The 25546-nt window shown below is 38.9% G+C and overlaps 3 protein-coding genes across 3 annotated transcripts; 1 reads left to right on the top strand and 2 right to left on the bottom strand.

The window, feature by feature from the left end:
• Nucleotides 1-465: 465 nt before the first annotated feature.
• On the top strand, nt 466-2772 carry LOC5510509 (melatonin receptor type 1B-B). Its single transcript, XM_032379639.2, has one exon. It carries the CDS (start codon nt 698-700, stop codon nt 1556-1558), a length of 861 nt encoding a protein of 286 aa, XP_032235530.2. The 5' UTR covers nt 466-697; the 3' UTR covers nt 1559-2772.
• A 1828-nt stretch (nt 2773-4600) lies between these two features.
• On the bottom strand, nt 4601-8508 carry LOC116617174. The gene is made up of 3 exons (XM_032379636.2): nt 8394-8508; nt 7880-8189; nt 4601-6714 (listed from the first exon to the last, which is right to left on the bottom strand). The coding sequence occupies exons 1-3, from the start codon at nt 8415-8417 to the stop codon at nt 4904-4906; spliced, it is 2145 nt and encodes a 714-aa protein (XP_032235527.2). The 5' UTR covers nt 8418-8508; the 3' UTR covers nt 4601-4903.
• Nucleotides 8509-16178: 7670 nt separating this feature from the next.
• LOC5510511 (DNA polymerase iota) lies at nt 16179-24782 on the bottom strand. The gene is made up of 3 exons (XM_001630918.3): nt 24038-24782; nt 21300-21528; nt 16179-20310 (listed from the first exon to the last, which is right to left on the bottom strand). The coding sequence occupies exons 1-3, from the start codon at nt 24677-24679 to the stop codon at nt 18767-18769; spliced, it is 2415 nt and encodes an 804-aa protein (XP_001630968.2). The 5' UTR covers nt 24680-24782; the 3' UTR covers nt 16179-18766.
• Between the last annotated feature and the right edge of the window lie 764 nt (nt 24783-25546).

Genomic DNA, 25546 nt, shown 5'->3' on the forward strand with positions numbered 1-25546 from the left:
GACTATATTAGCAACAATGATTCAGTTAAGGTTCCCTGTATTTTATCGAATTTCGGGTTTTTCGATTATTTCTTTTTTGTTAAAGTCATAAGACAAATCCTTTGACATCTGACAGGATATTTTAAGGAATTATTTAGATAGAAAAACATTGAAAATTTGTATCTATAAAGATATATGAAAATAGGCGAACCGAAAAATTGAAAATTCAAAATGGATCTGGTATCCAAGGGGTTTGCCTTTAAGAAATGATTGTGATAATTTTTTACAGGGTTCAGCATTGATGACAACTACTTAATATAGGCTTGAAAGTTCCGTGTCTTTTAAGAACACACATTTATAACGCTATACTTTCATCTTATTTTGCTTATTTGCTTTTTGTACAAATATTCAAATGATATCACATTTCAAGATCACTATAATAAAGTATTGCAAAAAAAATGAAATTCTTAAAGGGACATAGTGATGGCATAATGTCGTTTAGTTAATTACTTAGTGTACGAGCTACGAGTTTAGGTTACAATTATTTATCGCATGACGTATAAAGGGCGGGCTTCTATTCTTCTTCTATATACAGGGACGGCGCAAATGCACTTGCCAACTGTGTGTCTTTAAGCAAACATATTTGGCAAACTGGGTGTACCCCTTGCCGTGCATTCATGGTATCCACGCAGATACACGCTAAAACCACAGATTTAAGATGAGTAGCGGGAATGCCTCCAGGCAGACAGGATTTGATCCAAAGACCATGCCTTCTGCGGTAATTGTCTCTCTTAGCGTGTTCAATGCGCTCAATAGCGTCCTCGGAACACTGGTGAATTTTGCCGTGTGCGTTGTGATCTACCAGAACGAGGAATTACAGAATGGTCTGGATTTACTCATTGGAAACTTGTGCCTGGCTGACTTGGCCGTATGCGCACTAGCGGAGCCTATGTATATCGGCTTCCTTCACAGTAAACTAAATGACCAGTCCTCAAAGGCTTTCGAAACCATTTCTGTTATCACCCTACACGCTGTAGCGATTAACCTAGTCGTGATTGCCATTAACCGAATGAACGCCATCGCTAACCCATTCAAAAACACCTTCATCTTCTCAAAAGCGAAGGTCTTAATGTTGATTTCGTGCGTCTGGATTGGTGCTATCCTAATGGCGGTATTTCTTCTGGAGACCCAGGAAGGCAAAGCCTTCTCACCGTACTCCCACCTTCTCCTCATTCTAACCTTCCTCCTCGCTTACGTAAGAATATTCTGGATAGCCAACAAACAGCAGCGAAAGATAGACATTCAGAGAGAGGCTATCAGCCATAATTTTCAGCAAGTGCGCTTGCAGTGTGCGAATCGCGCAGCTAGGACGACGGCCCTGATTGTACTATCTTTCATGATTTGCTTCTTCCCAGATACGGTATACGACTTTATCGAAGATGTGGACGTCATGATCGAGCGAAAAAAATGGCTTTTTTCGTTGTTGTATTTTAGCTGCCTGTTAAATCCTTGTATCTATATGTTCCGAACTGATTCTTTTAAGGCGGCGCTAAAGAGAACTTTGGGGATCTCGAACTAGATAAGGATCCCCCCTCCTATCAAAATCAAGACTTATTTTATCTAAAGTGACTACTTTACTACAAAAACGAGCGATGTGTTCGTGAGAAGAACTCAATGTTGAATAGGAGGCAAAATTTCCAATTGACAAATTCAGCAAACATATTAAGCCTCCCGCATAGTAAATAAGGCGCCGCGTTTTAATTTGTCATATTTATATTCTCCGCTTCCCCAGTTTTTTTTTTTTTTTTTTTTTTTTTGCAGTTGTTACATGTTGTATAATAATGTTGCATTATATGCTGTTTTTTTAAGATCTGGAATAATTTAACACCAGCTGTGAGAATGAGAAAAAAAGAAAGTATTCATATTCATCCATTCACTAAATATATAAAGAAATAAAATATAATAATTCATCTTCATATAAAATTCATTTTTATTTGATAATGAAGTTAAAAAGTATTTTATTTTCTAGAAGAGATTTCCTATGATAATGAGAAGTGTGTGCGAAAGTAAACGAAAAACGAAATTAAAAAATAAATTATTGTTGTTATGTAAATCACATTAACATCTTTGGCAGCATGCTGCCACGGTGATGTAGAAATTGTGAATTATTATCTCATAAAAAAAAAACAGTTTAAAATGAAAAAAGGACACCCGCAAATATAGAGTTGTACCACGTGATACCGGGCAGAACCTATGGAAAACAATTGGTGCCGAAAAATGCTTTATTCTTCATAAAAACCGTAATTAACAACGTTTGTATCAACACACTTGTGCTAACAATGTAATCTTGCTAACACGGAGTTTTCACAAATTATGTTTTACAAAATGAGGGACCTCTTTTTTTATTACAAAGCCGCAGAAGATTTTACTACAAAGTGCGTCAGCATTTTTTTTTTACCACTTCCCTTAATTACAAAGTGCGTCAGGTATTACAGATCGTATTTCAAGTACAATACAATGTTTCAGACACCCATGATTCCATTTGAGCCCGAGAGAAATTGAAACAATTACGTTAATTACGGCGGTCCCTTCTTTAGATAATTTCGTAATCTCATCACGCTTTCTTATAATTGTTTTATCTTATTATTCTATTATTGCGTTTTTTTCTCCCTACAACTAACCCACTTTAACCTCGATATATCGAACTTGCCTCTAATAAAGTACGCCATCAATATTTCTAATTTGAATCCCCGATAATTTGAAGTTATAACAATTTTTTTACGGAATTCAGAGTAACATATAAAGATTCAAATAAAGAACAAAAAGTTCACGACTGCATTTTACTTTGCCAATTTTCGAAATTTTCACCCTATAACGGAATAAGAAAATTCAGTTGTTTTTTTAAAGGGAGCTTTTAACACTTTAGTTCATTTAAATCTCAATTTTCTTTCCTTTTTTCTCGTGTCTTTTGTGACCTAACTTGCTATTTTGGCATCATAATAACTTTGCCGACAAACGAGTTCCGCGCCAGGTGCGTTTGATCAACGTTTCGTGATACAAGTCGAACAGCCGGCCTAATTGGTTTGTTCATTTCTTTAACGTCTACATAAGAAAACTTAATTATTTTTGCGGGTTTCATTGAGCTTTTATTGGTTATTAGAACTGAAATGGTTTCAAATTATGGATGGAAATAGATTTTTTTATGTGACTTGGTTTTGTGCGGGAACGTTTAATGGCGATTAAAAAGTGCTATATTACAATTTCTGATCAATATTTATTTCTTAATTTTGAGGTATTAATATACAGTTCGTATTATTTGACATCAGCGCGAAAAAAACTAATACAAATATATTGATATAAGAAATATTTATTTTTTAATAAGAATCGAGAGATCGACACCAACTATATGTGATAAAACGTGATAAAAATAGACTACTCTGATAAAATACTAAATCTCTTACACTAAACTTATAATTCTTGACCGAGAACTCTTGAGCATGTTCGATCTATTATTTTCTTGGTCTAAAAATACAATGCCAAACACTCATCGATATGGTAGCAACTGTACTTTGGGCTAGCTGTACACAGGACAGGGGGCGACAATTAGCTTGTAAGGGGGTGGGGGCTTTTTTCTTTTCGAACCAAATAATGAAACCTTTTTTTCCCGGAAGCCTCCCCCCCCCCCCCCCCCCCAACTAAAAAGTTTGCTCCTAAAGCACAGATTTCAACAGATAATGTTATCAGGCTTTTAGTGCAATGTCGGCAATCAGCCAAAGCACCTCTTCTGCTCTCCATATCTCGTTAAAATTGTCTTAATAATTAATTTTCATGCTTTTTGCATAAAAAAATAGTGCTAAAACGCACTTTATTTATATCTAAAGTGGAAATTCAAATGAAATTGAAATGCTCAGAACAGGGGAGAGGAAAGGGGGTCACTACAATAAGCAGGTGACTTGCAATAAGAAATCACGTGACTTTTTGGTGGACAAACTCGCGCGCGCCTGCTTTTGAAGTAAAATAACAACGAAAAGCAACTTATTTAGCGCTTTCGAATCAGACAAAAATGTCACGAGTGGGTCTATTTTCATTTTAATTTTTTTTCGTCGCTCTCTGGAAGTGACGACAACAGCAATTGGACGCTTGTTTTCGTGGGAGGAGTTTACCACTCAAAAAGTCCCGTACACTTATTAGACTTGCAAATCAACTAGTGAACTTCAAGTTACTGTACAGTACGTGTATCATTGAAGCTAAAGAAATCGAGCGAATCTACGAATTTAGGTGCCCCGGAAGCATTTATATTATTCAAAAAAACTAAACAATCTAATGTCATCAACTTAGATGGTTTGATGTTTGATGTTTTGTTGATTAGTTTTGTCACAGCATTGAATATGTACATAAAAAACTAGAAGTACAGCTAGAATACAGAGTATCCTTTAAGACTACCTTTGTTTTTCATTCTTTTATAAGCCGTTCAATCCCCCCCCCCCCCCCCCCCCCATTGATGAATGTGTTAGAGATCCTTTTATCGGGTCCTTTTTCTCTGCTACAAACCTTGTATATCAAGATTTCAAACCTCAAGCGCAACCAGACCACTCCCTCTCTCCTTTCTTTGCTCTTCTTCAGCTAGTACCACATGTAGTATTTACAGTGCGATGCATGCTAGCATGGCCACCTTTACAACTTAGTACATCAAGACAGTGAGGAAGCAAGAAACGTGATTATTGACATGGACTTCACTAGCAAAACATCAAGGCAAATAAATGCTTCAGTGCGCATCAGAGTATGACAAAATCCTCCTAGTTATGAAGTCCAAATCCATTAAAAACTGTCATTCTCCTTTTGGCCTCCTTTCCTAAAAAGATGCATTTGTGGCCCGGTTATAGCGCGCACCACACTATAATACAATACGGCAATAAAAAATACCTTAATTCTTTTTTAAAAGCCCCCTTGCCATGTTTAATGATTTAGGTCTCTGCTGTGAAGGCATCTCTGGCTCATCGTATATATCCTCTGTTAGCTCTGCTGGTGCCGATGGGGACCGCACCTCTCTATTTCTAGGAAGACCATCAACAGATCCACTTGTATGTCTATTTCCTTCACCTATTTCGGCATAGTCCTCAGTTTCAGGGATGATATCTTCCGGGACCTTTTTATGCTTTCGTCTTGCTGGTTGAGGCTTCTTTAGATCTAGTCCATCTGCGACCAATGTCGCCCTTAAGTTTGACACCAAGCTGGACATTCCTGGAACTCTGCTCAGAACGTCAGGTGCGCTGGCTTTGCGTGGTTTATAAGGGAGAGGGGGGTTATTAGACTCCCTTGTTGACGTCTCCTCAGGCTTCCCACTCGGGGTTATTGTTGCATAGTCAACACTTGAGTAGAAGTCCTGGTCAGGAGACATACTGTACTGGCTGTCAGTGAAGCTCCCTGAGGCATCTAAAGGGCAGAGCCCCGACACTATGCTGGAGATACTGGAAACTGAGCTTCTGTCTTTCCCAGAGGTCAGGTTCAGATCTGGAGCATGTGATATTCGAGGTGGTGGAATAGGTTGTTGTGGGGAGCTTAGAGGGCATTTTCTAGGGGGGACCACTGGGCTCGACTGAGTCTTCCGTAAAGGTAGATGTGAGGGACGAAAATCACTCCTGTCTAAAGTACTGTAATCTTCAAGTTCTGATTTAGTTTTTGGCCCAAGAGTCGACGTATTATGCAAAAGGACATTATAATTATCACCATCCTCTTCAATGCTACCTTGTTGGTAACTTCCAAAATCCAAAGCCCTTGCCGGACCCTTCTTAGGCGTTGTATGGTCTAGGCTATCGTAGCTGGATCCCAAATCTTGTGGGGAGCTTTTATTGTCATAAAGACCAGGACTGGAGGTTTTAGTCGGAGAGACAGGAACATGCAAAAGAGTGTTATACATATCTCCTTCCACTTTCCCTCCAGTAAAACCTTCAGACATGCTGGCCCCTTGCACGTCACTAATAGTGTTATAAAAGTCTTCAGAATCAAATTTTCCATCGCTATGAATACTTTGTGGTTTTCGTTTGGGTATAGAAGGAGTTAGTGTGTCGTACCCCTCCATGTTCTGATTGTTCTCTAAAAATTCATGTGCCGCACCCATACTCAGAGTATCAGAGTCCATACTAGCCAACGAGTCTCTTGCACTACTAAAAGATGTTATGGACTCCCGAGGTTTAACATGACCATAAGGAGATGCATAACCATCTACTCGATCCATACTCCCGCCTCCTGTGAGCTTTCGAGGTGGTAAGACATTTTGGTCGTAATTAGGATGGGTTGGGTGGGGAGGGTTGGGAGATGGTGAGGCATGTAGGTGGTCATAACTCTTGTTTTGAAGTTTCAGTGTCTGCGGCAGGCTGTCGATTGGCTGAGAGTGTTGTAATCTAGGGTGCGGTTTCTCAGGGGTGGAGCTACCCCCTCTTGAGGCCCTTGACTTGATAACCGTGTCAAGTACTTTATAAATCTCATCATGTTGTGATGTTAGAAATGAGAATTTCCCTTCCCCTGTTGGGGCTCGTCTTCCTGCCTCTATAGTGAATTTCCCCTTATTGCTCATATATCTTCGCAGACATGTAAATGGCCATGCAACAAGCTGCAAGCCGTCGTTCGCGGTGATCAGGCGCAACTCATTATCAGCAATGTGAAGGTGGCACATTTCACAGGCGCCGATTCTTTGCATTAATTCATCTTGTACTGGGTCAACCATGAACGATTTGACTAAGAAAGGAATAGGTCAAGTCATTACAAATTGGTTGGAATGATACAGTAGTGCAGCCAAGGTTGTATATAATGTGGGGAAATTAGCATTTTAGGGAATGGCCTGAGGTTGAAAGGTATATAAATTGTCTTTAATAAATGTAGGATTTTCCCAGAGGGTATATAGTAAATATAAATGGAAATACCCTGATGATTGGAATAAGCATACAAAAGCACCACTAGATTGACACCACTCTGGTGTAAATCTTCATTTTATTTAGCTCTAGTTTACATTCGCACATTTCAACGATATTGTCATCGATTTATAGACAACATAATCTCCTTCATGAATGCAATTTCAAACAACAGTTTATCGCAAATAAAGTTTTGTTCTCTATCAATTCAAAAGCCTCTCCAATACCCCCACACACACACTCACACACACCCAAAGACCACCCAAAAAATTTAATAAACACCCCCTAGTGCTTATTTGAGTCATTACAGGACATATCAATTTTTTTTCAGTTGGAGATTAACCAGGGAAGACCTCTGGCTTTACCAGAATACTTTGCAAGTTTGTGATAATAAACAAAGACAGAATGTGCACATTAATGGAAATGGTTATAAAATCAGGATTATCATTAAATCAGGCATAAAAAAATGGCTTCGGTTACTCGAGAGGCTATCAGGGTGAATAAATCACAAAGTGTCATGGACAAGGAATGGTTATCAAGCCCTTCTTGAATGTACAGATAACAGGTTCAGTACTATTCATACAAACATTAGTCTTAATCCCTGACAGTAGAAATATCTTCTCTCTACATGAGAAAAGAGGCTTTTGCTAGGAGGAAACTCTGTTATACTTCTGATGAAGCATTATTTCAAAATCTTCGCTTCAATGACCGCATAAAAATGTTTTCAGGATATGAAATCAATTTGCAATGGACAATTGAACAAAAGGTTGCTATTATGAATTAAGTGATTAGTCATAAATGGGTAATTCTTTTAGTTATTGCGCCCTAAACAGCGTGCGGGACAGATAATTAAATTCCATAAACATCAATAAACAACCTTGCACGAGTGTCAGATGCCATAGGGGATACGGAATTTGAAAAGTTTTTCAACTGGATAAATAAGTTTCCCTTGTTTGGTTATCGCAAATAATCTAAAATCTTCGATAACTTACCTATATTTTCCTTCTCAAGAAGTAAGATCCAATTATTTTCTTCTTCTTCTGAGTGCGCGGATAGTCTAAACGTGTGTTCCACTGTCTTGATGTCGAAGGCGAACTTCCTCTTTGGGTCGTGGATTTTCATAACTTCGTACCCGGGGTACAGAGTCAGTACTCCCTTCGGCTCTTGTCTTCTCCAGTTCCGATCTTTATAATACTCCAAACATTTAATGCTGCTAGCAAGGAAATGCTTGTATACAAAATAACGCTTCTTCCAATCCCTTTTGCCGTGGTCCTCGGCCGTGGAACACTTTTCTAAATAGCCCTGTAAATAACGACACAACTCGTGACTCGCTCGCTAACATGTTACAAATCACATATTGCAACTTGAAACTTTCGTGGATATCTCGCGTTTTATTGAACGGTTCATAGATACGTCTTTATTGGTAATATCCTAAATGCTTTCGCAAGCATTGGCTGAGATTCGTATGGGGTTAATGCGTCGGAAAACAAAAGTTATAGTACCCACCTCCAGAAGGACATTCACCTCCATCTTGCGAAGCCATGCACAGAAATTCCACTTCCGCTTGGACGCGAGGAGCTGGGTACTACTATGTTAGAAGTCAATAAAGAAAGAGACAGAGACAGAGACAGAGAGAATAATTAAAGAAAGAGAGGGGAAAAGACAGACAGACATAGAATGAGAAAGAAAGAGCATACCTGTCAACCTCCGAAATCTTAAGGCTTGAGAATTTCTCGGGGGAGGGGTGGGGTATTTTCGTTTTTCTGGGAAAAGAGAGAGAGAGGGGGGGAGTGGGGGGTGGTAGTGTAGGAAGGAGCTTCACGTCGCTAAAACATTGAGTTTACTGGCTGTTACAGGACAGAGTAAAGTAAAAGGGAGCGACTATTTAACATTGAGTTTACTGGCTGCCACAGGACAGAGGAAAGTAAAGGAAGCGACTATTTAACATTGAGTTTACTGGCTGTCACAGGACAGAGGAAAGTAAAGGGAGCGACTATTTAACATTGAGTTTACTGGCTGTCACAGGACAGAGGAAAGTAAAGGAAGCGACTATTTAACATTGAGTTTACTGGCTGTCACAGGACAGAGGAAAGTAAAGGTAGCGACTATTTAACATTGAGTTTACTGGCGTCACAGGACAGAGGAAAGTAAAGGGAGCGACTATTTAACATTGAGTTTACTGGCTGTCACAGGACAGAGGAAAGTAAAGGTAGCGACTATTTAACATTGAGTTTACTGGCGTCACAGGACAGAGGAAAGTAAAGGGAGCGACTATTTAACATTGGGTTTACTGGCTGTCACAGGACAGAGGAAAGTAAAGGAAGCGACTATTTAACATTGAGTTTACTGGCTGTCACAGGGCAGAGGAAAGTAAAGGGAGCGACTATTTAACATTGAGTTTACTGGCTGCCACAGGGCAAAGGAAAGTAAAGGGAGCGACTATTTAACTTTTGAGGGAAGATTTTTGGAAAAAAACATTTCATTCTTGTCCTTCGGGTCTAGATAAACAGATAAAATTGGGTCCAAAGAATAATCCCCATGACATGACAAAAAATACCCTTCACGCCATACTCACCCTTTTGTAAGAAAATACAAAATTATTCGGTTACTTTTGTTTTTTTCTTTTTTTCAAACGTTTTTTTTTTTTTTTCGTCATCTGGTGTGAGTAAAGGAACTCCGGTCCGCAATAAATGGGACCTAATAGCTAAGTTGGGTAAATATAACGTTATAACATTTTAAAAGCATTTAAAAATAAGTATTCAAAAATATTTATTGTGAAATACAAGTAAAATAAAGATAATATCAAGCATTTGCTATCGTTAATTAATGCTATACAAGTAAAAACACACGTTTCCTTACCGACTTTTTAGCCTTATCTACGGACAATTACAACAGATCACCAAAAGGCCCTATGGTGATCAATTTTGCTTGTCTACGCAACTCAGACATATGCAGGGGGTCTCTGCCATTTAAGACAGCTTTTAAAAAATAATATATCTCATTGAGTCATGGGGAATCTTAACATTTCCCAAAGCACTCATGTGCAGCTATGCAATTAACGTTACACAGTGCTTTTAGCGCAGGATATACGACTCCATAGTGGTATAGCCGTCATAAATCGTGATTATGTTTGGAGTCTCATTGATCGTTGTTAGCCCCTCCCCACATCAGAAATATTTTAAAGGGTCATAGTCAGCCTCATCGTTGTTATTGTTTTTATTCAACAATCGAAGAAAAATGATGTGACGGCAATAGCCATCTTAAACAAGGTTTTATTTTTCATTTATTGGCAAAATCAATCGATGTCGCCATAAGATTCCTAAAGCAGACGATGGAAACGGGATGCTTTCTCAGGCTCGCTATTCTGCTTGCTTTGTGACAGCCGTGAGCTATAACGAAAAGTGGGAGCTTGAATATGATATAAAGTATATCTTATATCGGCTATAATAATCACAAATTGCTGTATTATATACCCCTATTTGAAATAAGGTTACACTCGAGATTCCATGTAACGAAGCTCTCAATGGTTCAGGGATAAGAAACAAGTGACAAGTACAACTCTGGTCTTTGAAAACCATGTGAATCAAGAATGCTACAGACTTCATAACCTGGACTTGATTTGAATTTCGATTATATACTTATTTATTTGATACCCATAAAGCACTGCAGGTTACGACACATGAATCTCCGAGTGCATGACCTTATGAAAAAGGTATCGGATATTTCGACAGGCCAATACCTGCCTTCTCTAGGTTTATATGAATATTGAAAAATATTGACTGTTATATACGCTAACCTGTCCCTAACTGTCGACGCAGACACAAGGTGCGTATACCAGCAGGATAGACGTTGTCCAGCGGTTTTCTTCCTAGACTAGATTAATTCACCAGCAGACTATCGCAATAGGAGACTTGCGCTAAGAGATCACGTGACTATTTGGGTGGCAAACTCGCTCAATATTGCACAAATAATGCGAAGAAATCTCGAAATATCCATCAAAAAACAATGATTCGTACTTCATTTACCAAATGCAATCTAAAATATTACAGTAGCTTTCCAAAATCAACGGATGAAAATGGATGCTTTGCGCTAAGAGATCACGTGACTATTTGGGTGGCAAACTCGCTCAATATTGCACAAATGATGCGAAGAAATCTCGAAATATCCATCAAAAAACAATGATTCGTACTTCATTTACCAAATGCAATCTAAAATATTACAGTAGCTTTCCAAAATCAACGGATGAAAATGGATGCTTTCTCGCATTTGGTGTTTAGCAAGGATGACAAGACGGCGGCACACGGAGAAGCTTTTCATAAAAATTAGTACTAAAAGTGACACCTAAGGGCAATTCCACTACTCAGAAGATGCAAATGTGGATAAAAAAAATATAATCCCATAAGGTAGGGTGCTAAGATTTGAAAGGCTTCGATATTTTTGTGGTATTTGATTAAATGGATAATATCGTCCCATAAATTTACCCTAACGGTTAATCCGTGAAAGAGGTTTATTTCTGCTGTAAACACGGGAAAACAGGGTACAGTGTCACATGTATAGTGCCCACATATCACAGTGGTGAAATCTCAAGCCAACCAGACTAGTGCAAGCACTACACGTCTCGTCCATCAAGCTCTCTACAAAATCTGTCTGAAACTGCAACCTAATGCAATAAACGTAAGCCCATCTAATAGGATAAGATAAATTTCCGTGAATCAGAGTAAAGGTTTCATTACCGTTCAACAAACAAATATGACATCCTTACACAGACTTGAAAATACAGCGTTGCCAGCTCATTTCCATACGGTATCGCAGATTGGATCTGTGGGTGTTTCGTGGTTCTCTATTAACTTTGTATCAGACGGACATCAAGGACGACACTCGAGAATACTACGTCTAGCGATACCTGGTGCATCGGGATAACCTTTAACTCTTCAACACGACTCGCGAATTGTATATACAGAGTATATCGGGAGAACGGCCGCCTCGTAAGGCGCTTAGGAAACGCGCATTTTCACATTGGGTTAATCCTTTAAAGGCCTCAGTCCCGAAGGTTTAGTCGATATCGGTGAGCACAAAAAAAAAAGACGATGGGCACTTGAATTTCGGCATCGCGTGGCTTCGTGTTGATGCTTCTTTTTTTAAGATACCGCAGTGGTACATGGAAAGATTAATCCCTAAATTACTTTACAAAAAAAGGAAAACAAAAACACGCAGAGGAAATGAGACATTTAGACTCGAGAAGGGCATCGCGTGTTTTCGTGTATAGGCGTTTTTAAGAGATAAGAGAGTGGCATGGAACGATAAATCCTTAAATTACTTCCCTAAGAAAGCAGAAACAAAACGCCAAGAGGAAAGAAAAAAAGTGTCGGTTACGCTAGGACGTCGCAGCTAAAAAGAGCTCTTTAATTTGGCAGTAAACTCGCGGAAAGAATAAATCAAGTACTGACGTTTTAGCCTAATTAAGAACGTCATCGGTCTGTTTTATATTCGCGCAAGTTAGCAGTCTGTCAATCCGAGAAGGACAAGGTTGGCAAGACGCTGGCTACACAAACAATAACCCGACGACTTTATTTATTAGTATTGGTTGATTGGGTACGCAAACGGCGCGACGGAAACACAGACGTTAATTCCCTCAGGAGGTGAAACGTTTACGACCAAGGCTGCGTGTTATAGAATGCACTGACCTTTCGTGGCCACTTAGGGTTCTTAGCAGAACGACTTGAAAGCCAACACAAAAACTGCTTTGAAAACTACGAGAATGAACACAAGGTTTCTGAAGAGAAGGTTGAGGTACTTATACAATTTCGCTCACTGGGAGTAGTAAGCTCTTTGTAATGCAATAAGCCAAGATTAATTGAGCAGAAGCTTTATTCAAATTCTACACCAAAGACTCAGCAAACGTTGGGGTTTAGCAGTCCTCAATTCTGTGTCATGGGTGAAGCGGCACTTGTTTCTTTACAAAACACCAGCACTTCTTCGAACAACACCCTGGGAGTACTTCCAGGCCCGTCACCGTTTAATTTCAGCTGCGAACACGGCCCAATTCCTTCAGACGAGCAACTCCAAGGGATGTTTCAGTCAGTTTGTGGATGCCAAATTGTATCATCGACTCTCTTAGTAACGCCAATGGTGGAAAACTTTTTCAATAAATTCTTTTTATCTATATCAGTGATTGGAAATCTGCTGGTCATCCTTATACTGCATCGAATGCGACGAGGGTTTTTCAACTCTGCCATGAAAGTCTTACTGCAAAACTTGTCTGTCGCAGACACCGCTGTTTGCGTGCTTTATAACATCAATGAAGCCATCGGGCGCAACTCGCACTTCACACTGGACTCCACTTGTAAGCTTTTCACGGGTCTCCTCTGGGCTTCTCTCTGCTGCTCGTCGTGTTCCGTATGCTGCGTTTCTATTGAGCGTTATTTGGCAGTAGTCCATCCATTGGAGTTTAACCTCACCAAGCGCAAGGCATTTCTCATGGCGATATTCTCGTGGTACTATTCACTGTTATTCACCTTCCCTGATTTTTACTTTGTTGAACGTGTGGACCTGAACGCTTGTACGCGCGGGACAGTCCACTTATGTCTTTACAGCCACTGGCAAGGGACAGACGTCATCATGATGAATCTACTGAACGTCACTGCCACTTTCGTGGTGCCACTAGCTGTGGTTTTATTCACGAATATCTCGATCATGAAAATTCTGTTATTTCCCAATGAAAACACTAAACAAGTCCAGAAGAGTGGGGACAGACGAAATCGTCACTCAAACGTCGTGATTATTGTCCTGTTGCTAACCGCGATCTACGTGGCGTGCTCGATACCTTTTGCGGTGTACTATGTGCTTACGGTGATTCCACAGAAGGTCGAGCTACCAAAAAAGTTCCCCCAAGTGGCGTATTATCTGATGCTGGCAAATAGCTCCTGTAATCCATTCGTTTATTCGTTTTTCAGTGCGGATTTTCGCCGAGAGTGCGTTCGGTTTCTACTAACGCCGTATCGTTGGTTTAAGGAACATTTCTTAAAATAAGGCACATTGGATATTTTGTGATATTTCACAGAGACACGCTGGAAAATAAATTCTATCAAAAAATATAAATTATATTAAAGAAAACAGAAGCGTTCTTGATGAGGTGTAAAAGATGTGCGAATATTTGCAGAAGTGATAAACAAACTCGATCAACATAAGCCGATGTAAACATCAGTCAATCGACAAAACTTGCGAACTATTACAAAGAACAGAGAAAAAAGCAGAATAGACATAGACAAACCCAACAAGAATAACAACCCCTGTACAGTACCTAAAATAAAATACTCATTGTTAGCATTACTTTGGCCTTAGTGGTGGTAGCTACACTAAACGCCACGCGCTGATGGCTGTATTGTAAAAAAAACCGAGCCGGTAATAATACAGTCAGCTGGGCAGAAAGAATAGACGAACAAGCGCACCACGGCGTAACTATTGAATTAGCATTTATAGGCTTTTACTGACATTCCAATAAAGCTTCGCATGATAGATAGCGACTTTCCTTGGGTCGATGAGGCTAATCTAGTCCATGCGACATGACAATTTGATGGAAAACTCACTAATATCATGTCGCAAAACTCTAGCCTAATTGAATTTTTTAATAGAGTGTTATTTCTGTCCTCGGGTCGAACTGATAGCATAGTAATAATATGAAGACTGCTTCCCGGGGCAAGTCGATAATTGGTAACGTATCCGAATATCTTATCTTATAGCCTTGAGAAACCTCATCAACTCGCAAACAATAAAGACGCAATCGGAAAAGACTCGTGCGGTATTTCCTTACTACATCAACGTTGCGGAAATATTCTCAAGAACAGAACACGACTAGCGAACAAGCATACAAACATTTAATAAATTCAACAACAATGCTAGTGTTATACATTCTTAAATAAACTTCGAAATAACCGAGCGGATTTTTTTTGTTTAATGAAGCGCAAAAATAGATTTACACTTCCATTGCGTTTCATTGTCAGTTTTTCGTATTTTGAAGCTGAAGTGGTCGGTCTTATATTTTCATATACGTAAATCTCTAATTAGTGATTTCCAAGCTATCCTAATGCATATTAAAGGAATTATGGCTCGACCACAAAATAGCGTCTCAGTGACCTTTAAAATATATTTTTCTATGATCAACCCCTTTTGCTATTATCTACATCTGAAAATATGAGGGTCTATTCACAAGGAAACTCTCAAATAACCACCCACGGTTAAACTCTGGTATTTTTACGAATTATATCTGATTGAAATATATCTCAGTCACTCGCCTAGATAAGCAGATGAGGATGGATGCTTTATAGAACTCGGGATTCTATGGAAGCGCCATGAATTGCCGGCATGAAAAAGGAACACATCTAGACTTCATAAAAAGTTATTTTTACCGCGATTTCTTGGGAAATGCTTATGTGAGGAAAATAGACTAGCTTTGGAGGATTGACTTTGGGTTGTAACGGCACGGCCCTTTTTTGTACGATACATTACGGTAAAACAGCTGAAAACTTGTTGTGATTCGGTATATCAGAGCCCTTCAGTAATGCGAGCAATTACTTTTCTGCGGTATAAATAAAAATATACCGGTGTTAATTTGTTCTGCGGTGTACGGAAATTTGCTTTGCTTGCGGTATAAGAACCTGTATATGTATAAGATTATGAAAGGTGTCGGGTGTGAAACCTGTCTATGCGTTTGTATATACGTTATTTGGCCGTTTGCCATGTTGTGCGCAACACGCACTAGGCATATCTCTTTTTCTCCTGGGTTATGCAGTATTTTTGGGGGGTAAAAATTGCGGCATTACGTAAATAAGAAACCTCAAAAGATCCCCCTAGATGTGCGCACAAAACTAAGTATATTCACATTTGACTTAATCTTTACAACGATCTACGATAATTTCAACATAATGCCTTAACATTTACCCATAATTCCACCAGCATATGCCTCAAAATGTAAGGCACGGTTAAAAGGTTTAAAATGTTAAGAAGACACCAAATGTCGTCGTTAAACACCCCCTGTCAGCTGCTATTTTGTCATCTCAGCAAAGTACCCCCCCCCCCCCCCCTTTCAAGAAAAAAAAAAGGAAATAAGAAAAATGCCCCAGGGACTTATTAGAGCTTTTACGGAAAATCTTGAAACTAGAACATACATGAATACTCGGCTGCACTGGTCTGTATCACTAAGTATACACGCTATTTCTACTGCTTTCAAATATATTAATAGGTTAACACGTAGAAGGCCGCCAACATGTTTTTTTTTTTTTTTTTTTTTTTTTGCCGAGCTCAGTATCATAGAAGTGGTCATTTTCGCCTTAGGCTACCGAAAAGATAAGACTTCAATTCGCAAATTTTATGATCTTCACCTAGAAACAACATATCTTTATCACTATCGTAATAAGAGATAGCCTGCAACGTTTTATTAAATTTTTATTATCATTTTAACTAGTTTTAGGTCTAAGAATGATCCAAATCTCGTAATATCCCTAAAACATTTCTAATTTGTTATTTAGAAGACGATAACCATTTTCTACTTCATCAAGAAAAGTAGTATTAAGAGAGACTTGGCTGGTTTTGTGTTTCTAAGTGACTTGTATCGATCGCGGAAAAATGCAAAGACATTTAACGATACATTTAAGCAGCATACACTTCAGAAGCGAGTCCCTTTAGATCAAATGGGCTTTTACACCAACAATAACAGACGGCGTGGGGCCAATTTTCTCATGACTGTGCATTCAAAACAAGGCTTATATGTATAGCTTCTTGAAAGCAGCATTAATGAGTTCTTGAGAGAAGATGCCGCTAATACTCGGGATATCTTAGATAAGATTCACGGCACTTTACGTGACGTACGAGGTCATTAAAAGGCGAAAACGACGAAGAAAACACTTCAAGTCCTCATTTTGTGCCCAAGAGGGGAAAGGACGTAATCAAGCACGTGCTACTATGTCTAGAGCCCAGTCCCTGCTTTTCCATGACACAACCACGAAGCCCTGTACAAACAGCGCTGGTATTGTTTCAAAAGCAGTAAAAATCGCTGTTGTGCTGCGAAGTCGTTTGTTGCATTGTCTGTCTGCAGTTAGCTGCGCGAAACGTTGACAGCATTGCTAGTATGGGGTTCATGTTGAAAAACCGACATTGGTGACAACATTTTTGTCAAGGGTTCAGGTTACTGGAATTTAGTAGCCCTACTCCTTGGTCAAAGAATATTATAAAAAATCGATCATTTTTGAATTTTTTGTATCATTTAAGGGAGTTATGTTCTTGGGAAAGGGTTTAATTTGGTTATCTACTTTTCTTACTATTTGCTTTCCTCCGTTCATCCAGTTCCATTATTTCGATTGTATCTTTTAGCGGAGCACCATAGCCAAAGAAAAGTGGTATAGCTATACGATAAAGTTCCTGTGGTCACGATGGGATTCCTGTGGATTTTCGAATGTCGGTGCCTCGCTCTCTGATTGGCCGAAAATTGAATAGCACCAAAGCGGGAACGCGCGCGTACAGAAAAATAATTTTCCAATTTCCTTCATTCGTCGAACATGCTACAACAAAGCCAAAGCTTGTACCAGTTATAGTACTATAAAACACTGTGAAAATAGACGAATATTAATTTAGTCTTCTAAGGTGAACTCATTGCCCTTAAGGAAGGTGAACTTGTAAAAGGCGAAAGCATTCGGAGTGTTGTTTTCAACTCTGAATGGGAAACTGAAAGACGATGACTTTCGATGAAGTATCGGTTAATAAATATCGACTCTCTTGAATCTGGCATGGAGAAGTGTGATTGTCGTCAGAAAGCTTTCGTTCGTTCTGTTTGCCGCAGAGATTGTCAAAACTATTCGTACAACAAAAATTTGCCTGTTTCCTGTATTTCCTCTGTTAGATCAAATCAGATTTAAACTTGGCACACTAAATTTAACAGAGACCAATTCTGTAAATGTGAATATTAAAAAATTAATGACACATTAAATTATTTGAAATTTATTTTACGGCAAACGTCCATTTAACCAACGCGCCCGGTTGCTAGTGTTTTATAACAGACTTTTCACGGTTGAAATCTTTTCCTTTTACTTTAAACAAAGACTCAGGCACCTAAATTTAAAGCTTTTAGTATCTTCTTTCACATCCCAATAAGATTTTTCGGGTTCAAGGCTTACATAGTAGTGTTCGACAGCCATATCTTATAACGAAGGGTTTTTTTTTAACAAAACATTGCCCTCCCCAATCCATTATAATTTTTTCCCAGTTGAGAAAAATTATTTCGACCCCATAACCTTTAGTCTAATCTTGATGCATTCATTCCCATGAAAAATAATTAAAAGCAGCTTACAGAAAATATATATATGTATACCTTACTTTTTATGAAAGCAAAACATCATTCAGCAAACATGCTCGGTCATCAAAAAGGAAAAAAAACTTCTAAGAACCCCAAAAACAGTTATCAGAAGCTTGTGTTGTTGTGATCTCTTTTGAAATGTTTAAAACTCATGAATGAATTATAAAAATTAACACGCCTTTTTATTTTTGTTCTTTATAGTATACTTGAATTATACAATTACAATTTTATAGTCTGAAATCACAGCCACGGTGCTACATTGGTTGATCAGTGGGAAACACATCCTGTACGGTCCCTCAGAAACAAAGCAACATTGTAAGATTAGATTTTTCTCGCTCTCAGGCAATATACGAAAATGGATAGAAAAATATTCGGGTCCATAAGTTTACGTACCGCCCACGTATCATAATTCGGGAATTGGGCTTCAAGTTGAAAACGGCGAAGGGATGCCCCTGCCCACCCCCCAAAGTCTATCCATTTAACATGAACTAAACTATTCTCTCTACTCTACTCACTTCCATACATCCTAGGATTGTTAACTCTTCAAGAAATACCTGAGGAGCCCCTTTGGCTTCTTATCGGTCTTGCGGAGCCCCTGTGGCTTCTTATCGGTCTTGCGGAGCCCCTGTGGCTTCTTGTCCGTCCTGCTGGCCTGATATTGGGCGTCCCTCTTCCATTGCTCGTAAAACTCCATTTGGACATCATGAGGAAGACATTCAAATACACTACTGTCCACACCTTCAGGAATCACTAGGTCACATCTTAGAACAGAAGACTGATTAGAACTACTTGAATCCTGGTTTCTCGCACCTTCAGGGATCATTGAGTCTTTCCCAAAGGCCGAAGTTTTCTTAGAACTTGAATTCTCGTCTCTCGTACCTTGATGGATCAATGCGTTAATTTCTAGAACGGAATTTTTCTTAGTATAACTTAAATTATGATCTTTCACTCCTTTAGGAATCACAAAGCCACATTCTAGAACTGGTTTTCTAGAACTAAGGTTTTGATGGCTCACAAAGTCACTTGCTAGAAGTGTCGTTGTCTTAGACAAAACTGAGTGTCGGTCGCTCGCATCAGATTTAACATTACTCCTTGATAAGTATTGAGAATCACAAAAAGATGCCGACCCAGCCTGACCTGTTCTACTTGATCTCTTCGACACAATAGACGATGATGCGGAGTCTTCGAAAACTGAACTTTTCTTGGAATTGTTGACAAACTTTGAGTGTGAGATAATGTCAGTCGTTCCAATGGACTTTGTTGTTTTGCCTGACAATTCAGAGGATCTGAATACATCTACTGATGATTTGTTAGAAAATTCGGGTTTCTTGGAATTGTGTGAAATGTTTGAGTTTGTCGCTGTTGGTGGCAGCAAGTGGAGGCCGGATGATGATTCGCTATGGTTCGTTTCAGATGTAAGATGAATGTCACAAGACTTGGGCTTATTGTCACTGTCGGGTTTAGAAGCATCTTCTAAGCTAGTGAAATAATTCTGGCCAAGAGCATTTCCCTTCTCTCCCTGGAAAAAATTTGTAATCGTCTTTCGCTCAGGACGTCTTTGAAAATTTGACAAACACACATTAAGAACTCTTACTTGGAAGGATTTACTGACATCAACCAGCTTATGAAACAATCCAAATACAGTTCCAAAGAGCACATTTATCTTTTCAGAAGAGTTCGGCGTATTCATTGCAAACCTATCCGGGACAGGACACTGTCTGCTTTCCTTCTTGTAGACTCCGGGCGCTTGCCCACCTCGCCTTATTGCCAGTCGCACCGTCTGAGGATGTCCTGTATCTTCCGTAATTCTTGGGATAAGATTACCAATAAGAACCCTTAGGTTTGTTTTCACAGACTCTAGTGAGCACAAGTTGCTGTAGGAGTCTTCCTCGCTGATAGATTTCGGCATGGAATCTGTGCTGACCTGGGAGTCATCCGCCCCGTGGCTTAGTGCATGTAGGATTCTAACTTCCTGGGAGTTAAATTCATTCAGGAGGGCCTTCTTGGAGCATTCTTGAAGCTCTGCAATAGTTGTGATCCCAAGGCTGCCTAGCCGGGCACACGTACTGCGTCCAATACCTGGAATAATTAACTTGAATAAATACAGAGTTCGAATCATTGTTTTTTGATGGATATTTCGAGATTTCTTCGCATTATTTGTGCAATAATGAGCGAGTTTGCCACCCAAATAGTCACGTGATCTCTAGCGCAAGTCTCCTATTGCGATAGTCTGCTGGTGAATTAATCTAGTCTAGGAAGAAAACCGCTGGACAACGTCTATCCTGCTGGTATACGCACCTTGTGTCTGCGTCGACAGAGTAGCAGAGTCGAATACCAGTTTTTGGTGTATTGGAATAATTAACAAATAGATCTAATTTTAGCGTGTCTGTCCTCTAATGACACAAATGACGTCACAGCATGCCATGAACAAAAACGTATGCATAAGACACAATCAATATATCAGTTGTTTTATTTATTTATTTTGTTTTTGTTGTTTTCTATATAGATTTTTATTTATTGATTTCAAAAAATTACTTTATTGATTACTAAGTTACTTTATTCATCCATCCATCCATCCATCCATCCATCCATCCATTCATCCATCCATCCATCCATCTACCTATTTATTTATTTATTTATTTATTTATTTATTTATTTATTTATTTATTTATTTATTTATTTATTTATTTATTTATTTATTTATTTATTTATTTATTTATTTATTTATTTATTTATTTATTTATTTATTTATTTATTTATTTATTTATTTATTTATTTATTTATTTATTTATTTATTTATTTATTTATTTAGTTTTTGTTGTTTTCTATATAGATTTTTATTGAATGAACATGCCAACTTAGTAATCAATAAATTTAGTAATCAATAAATTACTTTATTGATTACTAAGTTACTTTATTCATCCATCCATCCATCCATCCATCCATCTATCTATTTATTTATTTATTTATTTATTTATTTAGTTTCTGTTGTTTTCTTTATAGATTTTTATTGAATGAACATGCCAGATACACCTCATGGTTTTGCTGTATTGTGCACATAAGCTGACCTGGTACTTTCCTGACTGGCAGGAGTCCCATCAGTCCTTCCACTCTCTCTGTGTACAGTAGGGTCTGTTTATTTGGCTTGTTCTGCTCCCCCGCTATCTTTGCCAGCAATTTGTTGTGAGCAATGCCTGCGCAGGTAGTCAAACCTATCTCATCGAAAATTGCTTTCCGCAGCTCAGAAGCAATCACTGATCCAACAGTCAGTCTCTCATGGCACCCACAGGGACAAACCTGAAAATTATGAGAAGTTCATCATTGATGAGTGAACATCATGTGGAAAAATAAGATCAATAAAGTTTTTAAAGTGACATTTTATATAGAATTCACTTGGACCTAAATTTAAAAGTTGACACACTACATAGTGGCTCGCTAGAGTTTCGAAAACTTTAATTCCCTGGTAATTTAGTCTATGACTAAATGAGCTAAATTTCAATGGCAATTTGACCTAATATCCGTCTTTTCTCCTTTGACAACTCAAACTGGAATCAATATCGTATCCCATTTAATTTAACTTTTAATTTCAGCTCTCATTTTGAAATACTTATCTTGATATTCTTATTTCCATTGTTTACTATTCTTTAGTGACTCCCATCTAACATATATTGATAATGATACTTTCTTATTTATTAAACATGAAAATATGAGTGGCTAGAATTATTTCTATTCGCAAAATTCAAAATAAAAAGTGCCTTTTAACAATGTACAAGGACTAAAAATACTTCCAGAATCATTAAAAACATGCTTACAGAAATAGAATATTGTGGTAATTAGCCAAGATGCTTGGGGAGGAGCTTATTCAAGGAAGGCACAATTATTGCATGGCTGTAATTGTAAGTGAGGCCCAGTGGGCTGATGCAGGGGGTAGGTTTGGGTGAATATACAACCTCTTCCCCTTTTCTAAGAATATAAGTAAAAGTTTCTTTGTTTTTGGTGGAGGGAGTTCACTGATAAAAATCTTACCACCCGCAAAAAAAATGATTTTTTTATGCCTTTGCAGGATCTCCACGGGATATTTATTGTCGAATTTGACAACATACCAAAGTGATCTAGCTTATGCTTTACAGTTTTGTCTACAAATAGCACGTACGTCTATTTAGAACTGAGAGAAATAGGACCTTTGGCTGTTGTGGGGGGGCCTGGTATGCAACAAGACGCACTTCATGACACCCTGTGATGTTTTCTGTGCATCTATTACAGGATAGATGCACAACAAAATGAGATCTATTTGTTTTATACAACAATAAAAATGTTTTCTTACCTTACAATCTAGTTATTGTGAGCGCACGTACATGCTGAAGTGCTTGTGTGCTCTTATAACACATGGACCCTTGAGCAACCAGAGTGCGCAATTTACAAGTGTTGTTATACAAAAAATAATAAATGATGTATCATTAACTGGGCCCTCTTAACCCCCAAATTTAAGCCTGAGTATCAGGGGATGGGGGGGGGGGGGGCTTAAGGATACCGTAGACCCAAGCGGTAATTACCCCGATCGTCCCGGCAAAAACGCTCGCGGGATTAAAGCAAATGCCAACAAACTATATATCAATTTAAAGCTAAATGATTGTACTTTCCTCCTAAAATAATCATTTTTTATACGCGCTTAATTTTGAGTGCTTTTGCCTGGTCCGAAGTGCGAAATCGACCACTTTTAAACATGCAAATTATTTATACACACCAAAAGCGCGTAACCTCCGTTTTATATCTTTCGTCATGTACTGAACTGACAAACCGTGTCTACATTTAACGTCACACAGCCTTGTTGATTAATAATCAAGGGTCAAAGTTAGGCGTGGAATAATTTTGCTTCTTTGGCTACAACGCGCTAATTAAATCAGTAGCAAAAAAAAGCTATTGATTATCCGTGGTACGGTGTGACAGAACAATATCTATACTAGACGCTTGCCAAGTTGCGCAGGAATCGGGCGGTTAGAAGTGTACCTTCAATTCACATATTTAGAGTAAGATGGGGTGAAATTTGATTGTGAGATACAGGGGATTGAAGTTGTGTAAACATTAGACGCAGCGTGACAAGTAATGACAGACGAAGAGCAAATAGAGCCGCGTATGGCAACCAATCACACTGCGCGCTCTACACGCAGCGGGAAAACTCTTAGGCGCTCAAATGTCATAGCGCTAGTCGTGCAAGTGAAGGAAGATGCCTAGATCGAAGCGAGCTTGCACCAAAGAAAAGAAGAGCGCGGGAAACTTAAAAGACCGTGAACGGAGACAACTCTATGTTTTGGGCTTTTTTCCTCGCTTAGCCCTCTTCGAAGGAAGACAAGGATTCTTACTTAATCACGGCGTAGTTTACAACTAAGCAAATATTAGAGTAAATGCTTATAAAGTTGATATAAATACGGATAAATCTCTGATAAAACGTCGATAATCGTACTGACGCGCTTGTATGCTAATTAGAGGGAAAATCCGTAAAACTAAGTTCCCCGGATGTTGATCCCGGGACTTTGAGCTAAGTAAACAGGACTATGGGATTATTGACGCCTTCGAGAATAACGCTACACTCGTTCGAATTCGGTTTTTCTTGAATATCTGGTGGAGTATTTAAGATTTTGGTGGTATCTTTTTGCTACCATCTAGAGTGTGCCTATTGTCATCGAATGGCATAATAAAAAAAATTCACCCGAAATAAAGCCATTTGGGTCTACGGTATCGTTAAAACCCTGATACTCAGGCTTACCAAATTTATAAAATTCCAAGTCCCAAGCCCAAGCATACAAACCTCATTAGAGCTTCCTTTCAAAATGTTGTCACCATAGATACAACCAACAGCTATATAAGATCCACGGGGCGCATGCTTCATTCTCTCTTGCACCAATTCACTGACATCAACATAATTCTCGTCTAGACCAAGTCTTTCCACCCGCAGTGCAAACCGTCTCAACAACTTTGTCACCCTACTTGAGAATTCTCTATACTTCGTCAAGTCCTCTCCGTTTATAATGACTAGATCGGGGCATTTCTTTTTAGCTTCTGCTAAGGATATAAGCTTTTTAAGTCCCATGGCCCGTGCCACGTAATTACAAGTAACGAGAATGTGTTTTTGCGAGACACCCACAGGCCGATCTCTGAGACACGGGTTTCTTATCATTTCAACCTGTGCATAGAAGCAGTCAATGTCTATGTGCACAATCACTCTGTTATGCTTGCTCGTGCCGAGTTTGTCAGTGCTAGGGTCGTTTGAAGTTTCGTTGAGCGAAGTTGAAAGGAAGGAGTCTAGTTTTTGTCTCTTGAGCGGCGGTAATTGCGCGCCTGTCAAAGACACGGGTCTTACTCGCCATTTTTGCCATTCCTCTTCGGAATCATCAACTTCGCACTCGCCATCACTGTTTGGGGGAAGATGGTTTTCTTGGTATCCATACATCTGCCCGATTTGAAGGGAAAGATTCTGAGTTTATCAAGGTGAATCTACTGCAAATCAAAATATGGGATGCAATTTCCCACGGACGTAGACTGAGGCCGAGTCCGCGGCCTCCCAGCGGTCAAACCCACTCTCCGTCGGAAACTTCCGAATAAACATCTTCGGAAACGAGCATAATAAAACAAAATGGAGGCCATACGACGAATAAGTTACGTCTCTCTCTTATGTGCCCGTACGAGTAAAAGAGACAATTCCTGGCTTCGTTGTATGCTGAATGAATTTTCCAACCATTTTTAATTAAAATTTTCAGATAATGTATCTTTATAATTTTAGAACCATGACACTGATGGCGGCTTACCTTTTTTCCCTTTGTCCTATTTTACTAAAATTAAGTATTAAAGTAAGCTTAATTTTTTTGAGTAAGTACTAATGTTACAGGCGCGTTCCCAGGATTGGCCGGGGGGGAGGGGGGGTGCGCAGTCATAGGTATCATGGAAAATGCATAGTATTTGAAGATTCCTATATAAGAAATGCCCCACTTTTTGGCCGCCAGGGGGCGAGCGCGCACCCGCCTGTGTACGCGCCTGATTTACAAAAAAATATGTCTTTGATACCTGCTTTTCTATATCAATTTTGAGGGTTTACATGGATTTAAACTCATCACCGTAAGTAACTTATTATAAGTACTTTAAAATACTCAATTAAAACTCACGGAGGAATCTACAGAAATTACATTATGAATTGGCTTTTTTTTAGATAGATATCATATTATACCTAGGGCTGCGCAACCTCTCCACTCCCCCTCAGCTAATTCTGAATACGCGCCTGCTAAACGTTAACGTTCTTGTTATGATTACCAGAGATAAAACG

This window comes from Nematostella vectensis, chromosome 8 (genome assembly GCF_932526225.1).
Source record: "Nematostella vectensis chromosome 8, jaNemVect1.1, whole genome shotgun sequence".
In the NCBI taxonomy this organism is placed as follows: Eukaryota; Metazoa; Cnidaria; class Anthozoa; order Actiniaria; family Edwardsiidae; genus Nematostella; species Nematostella vectensis.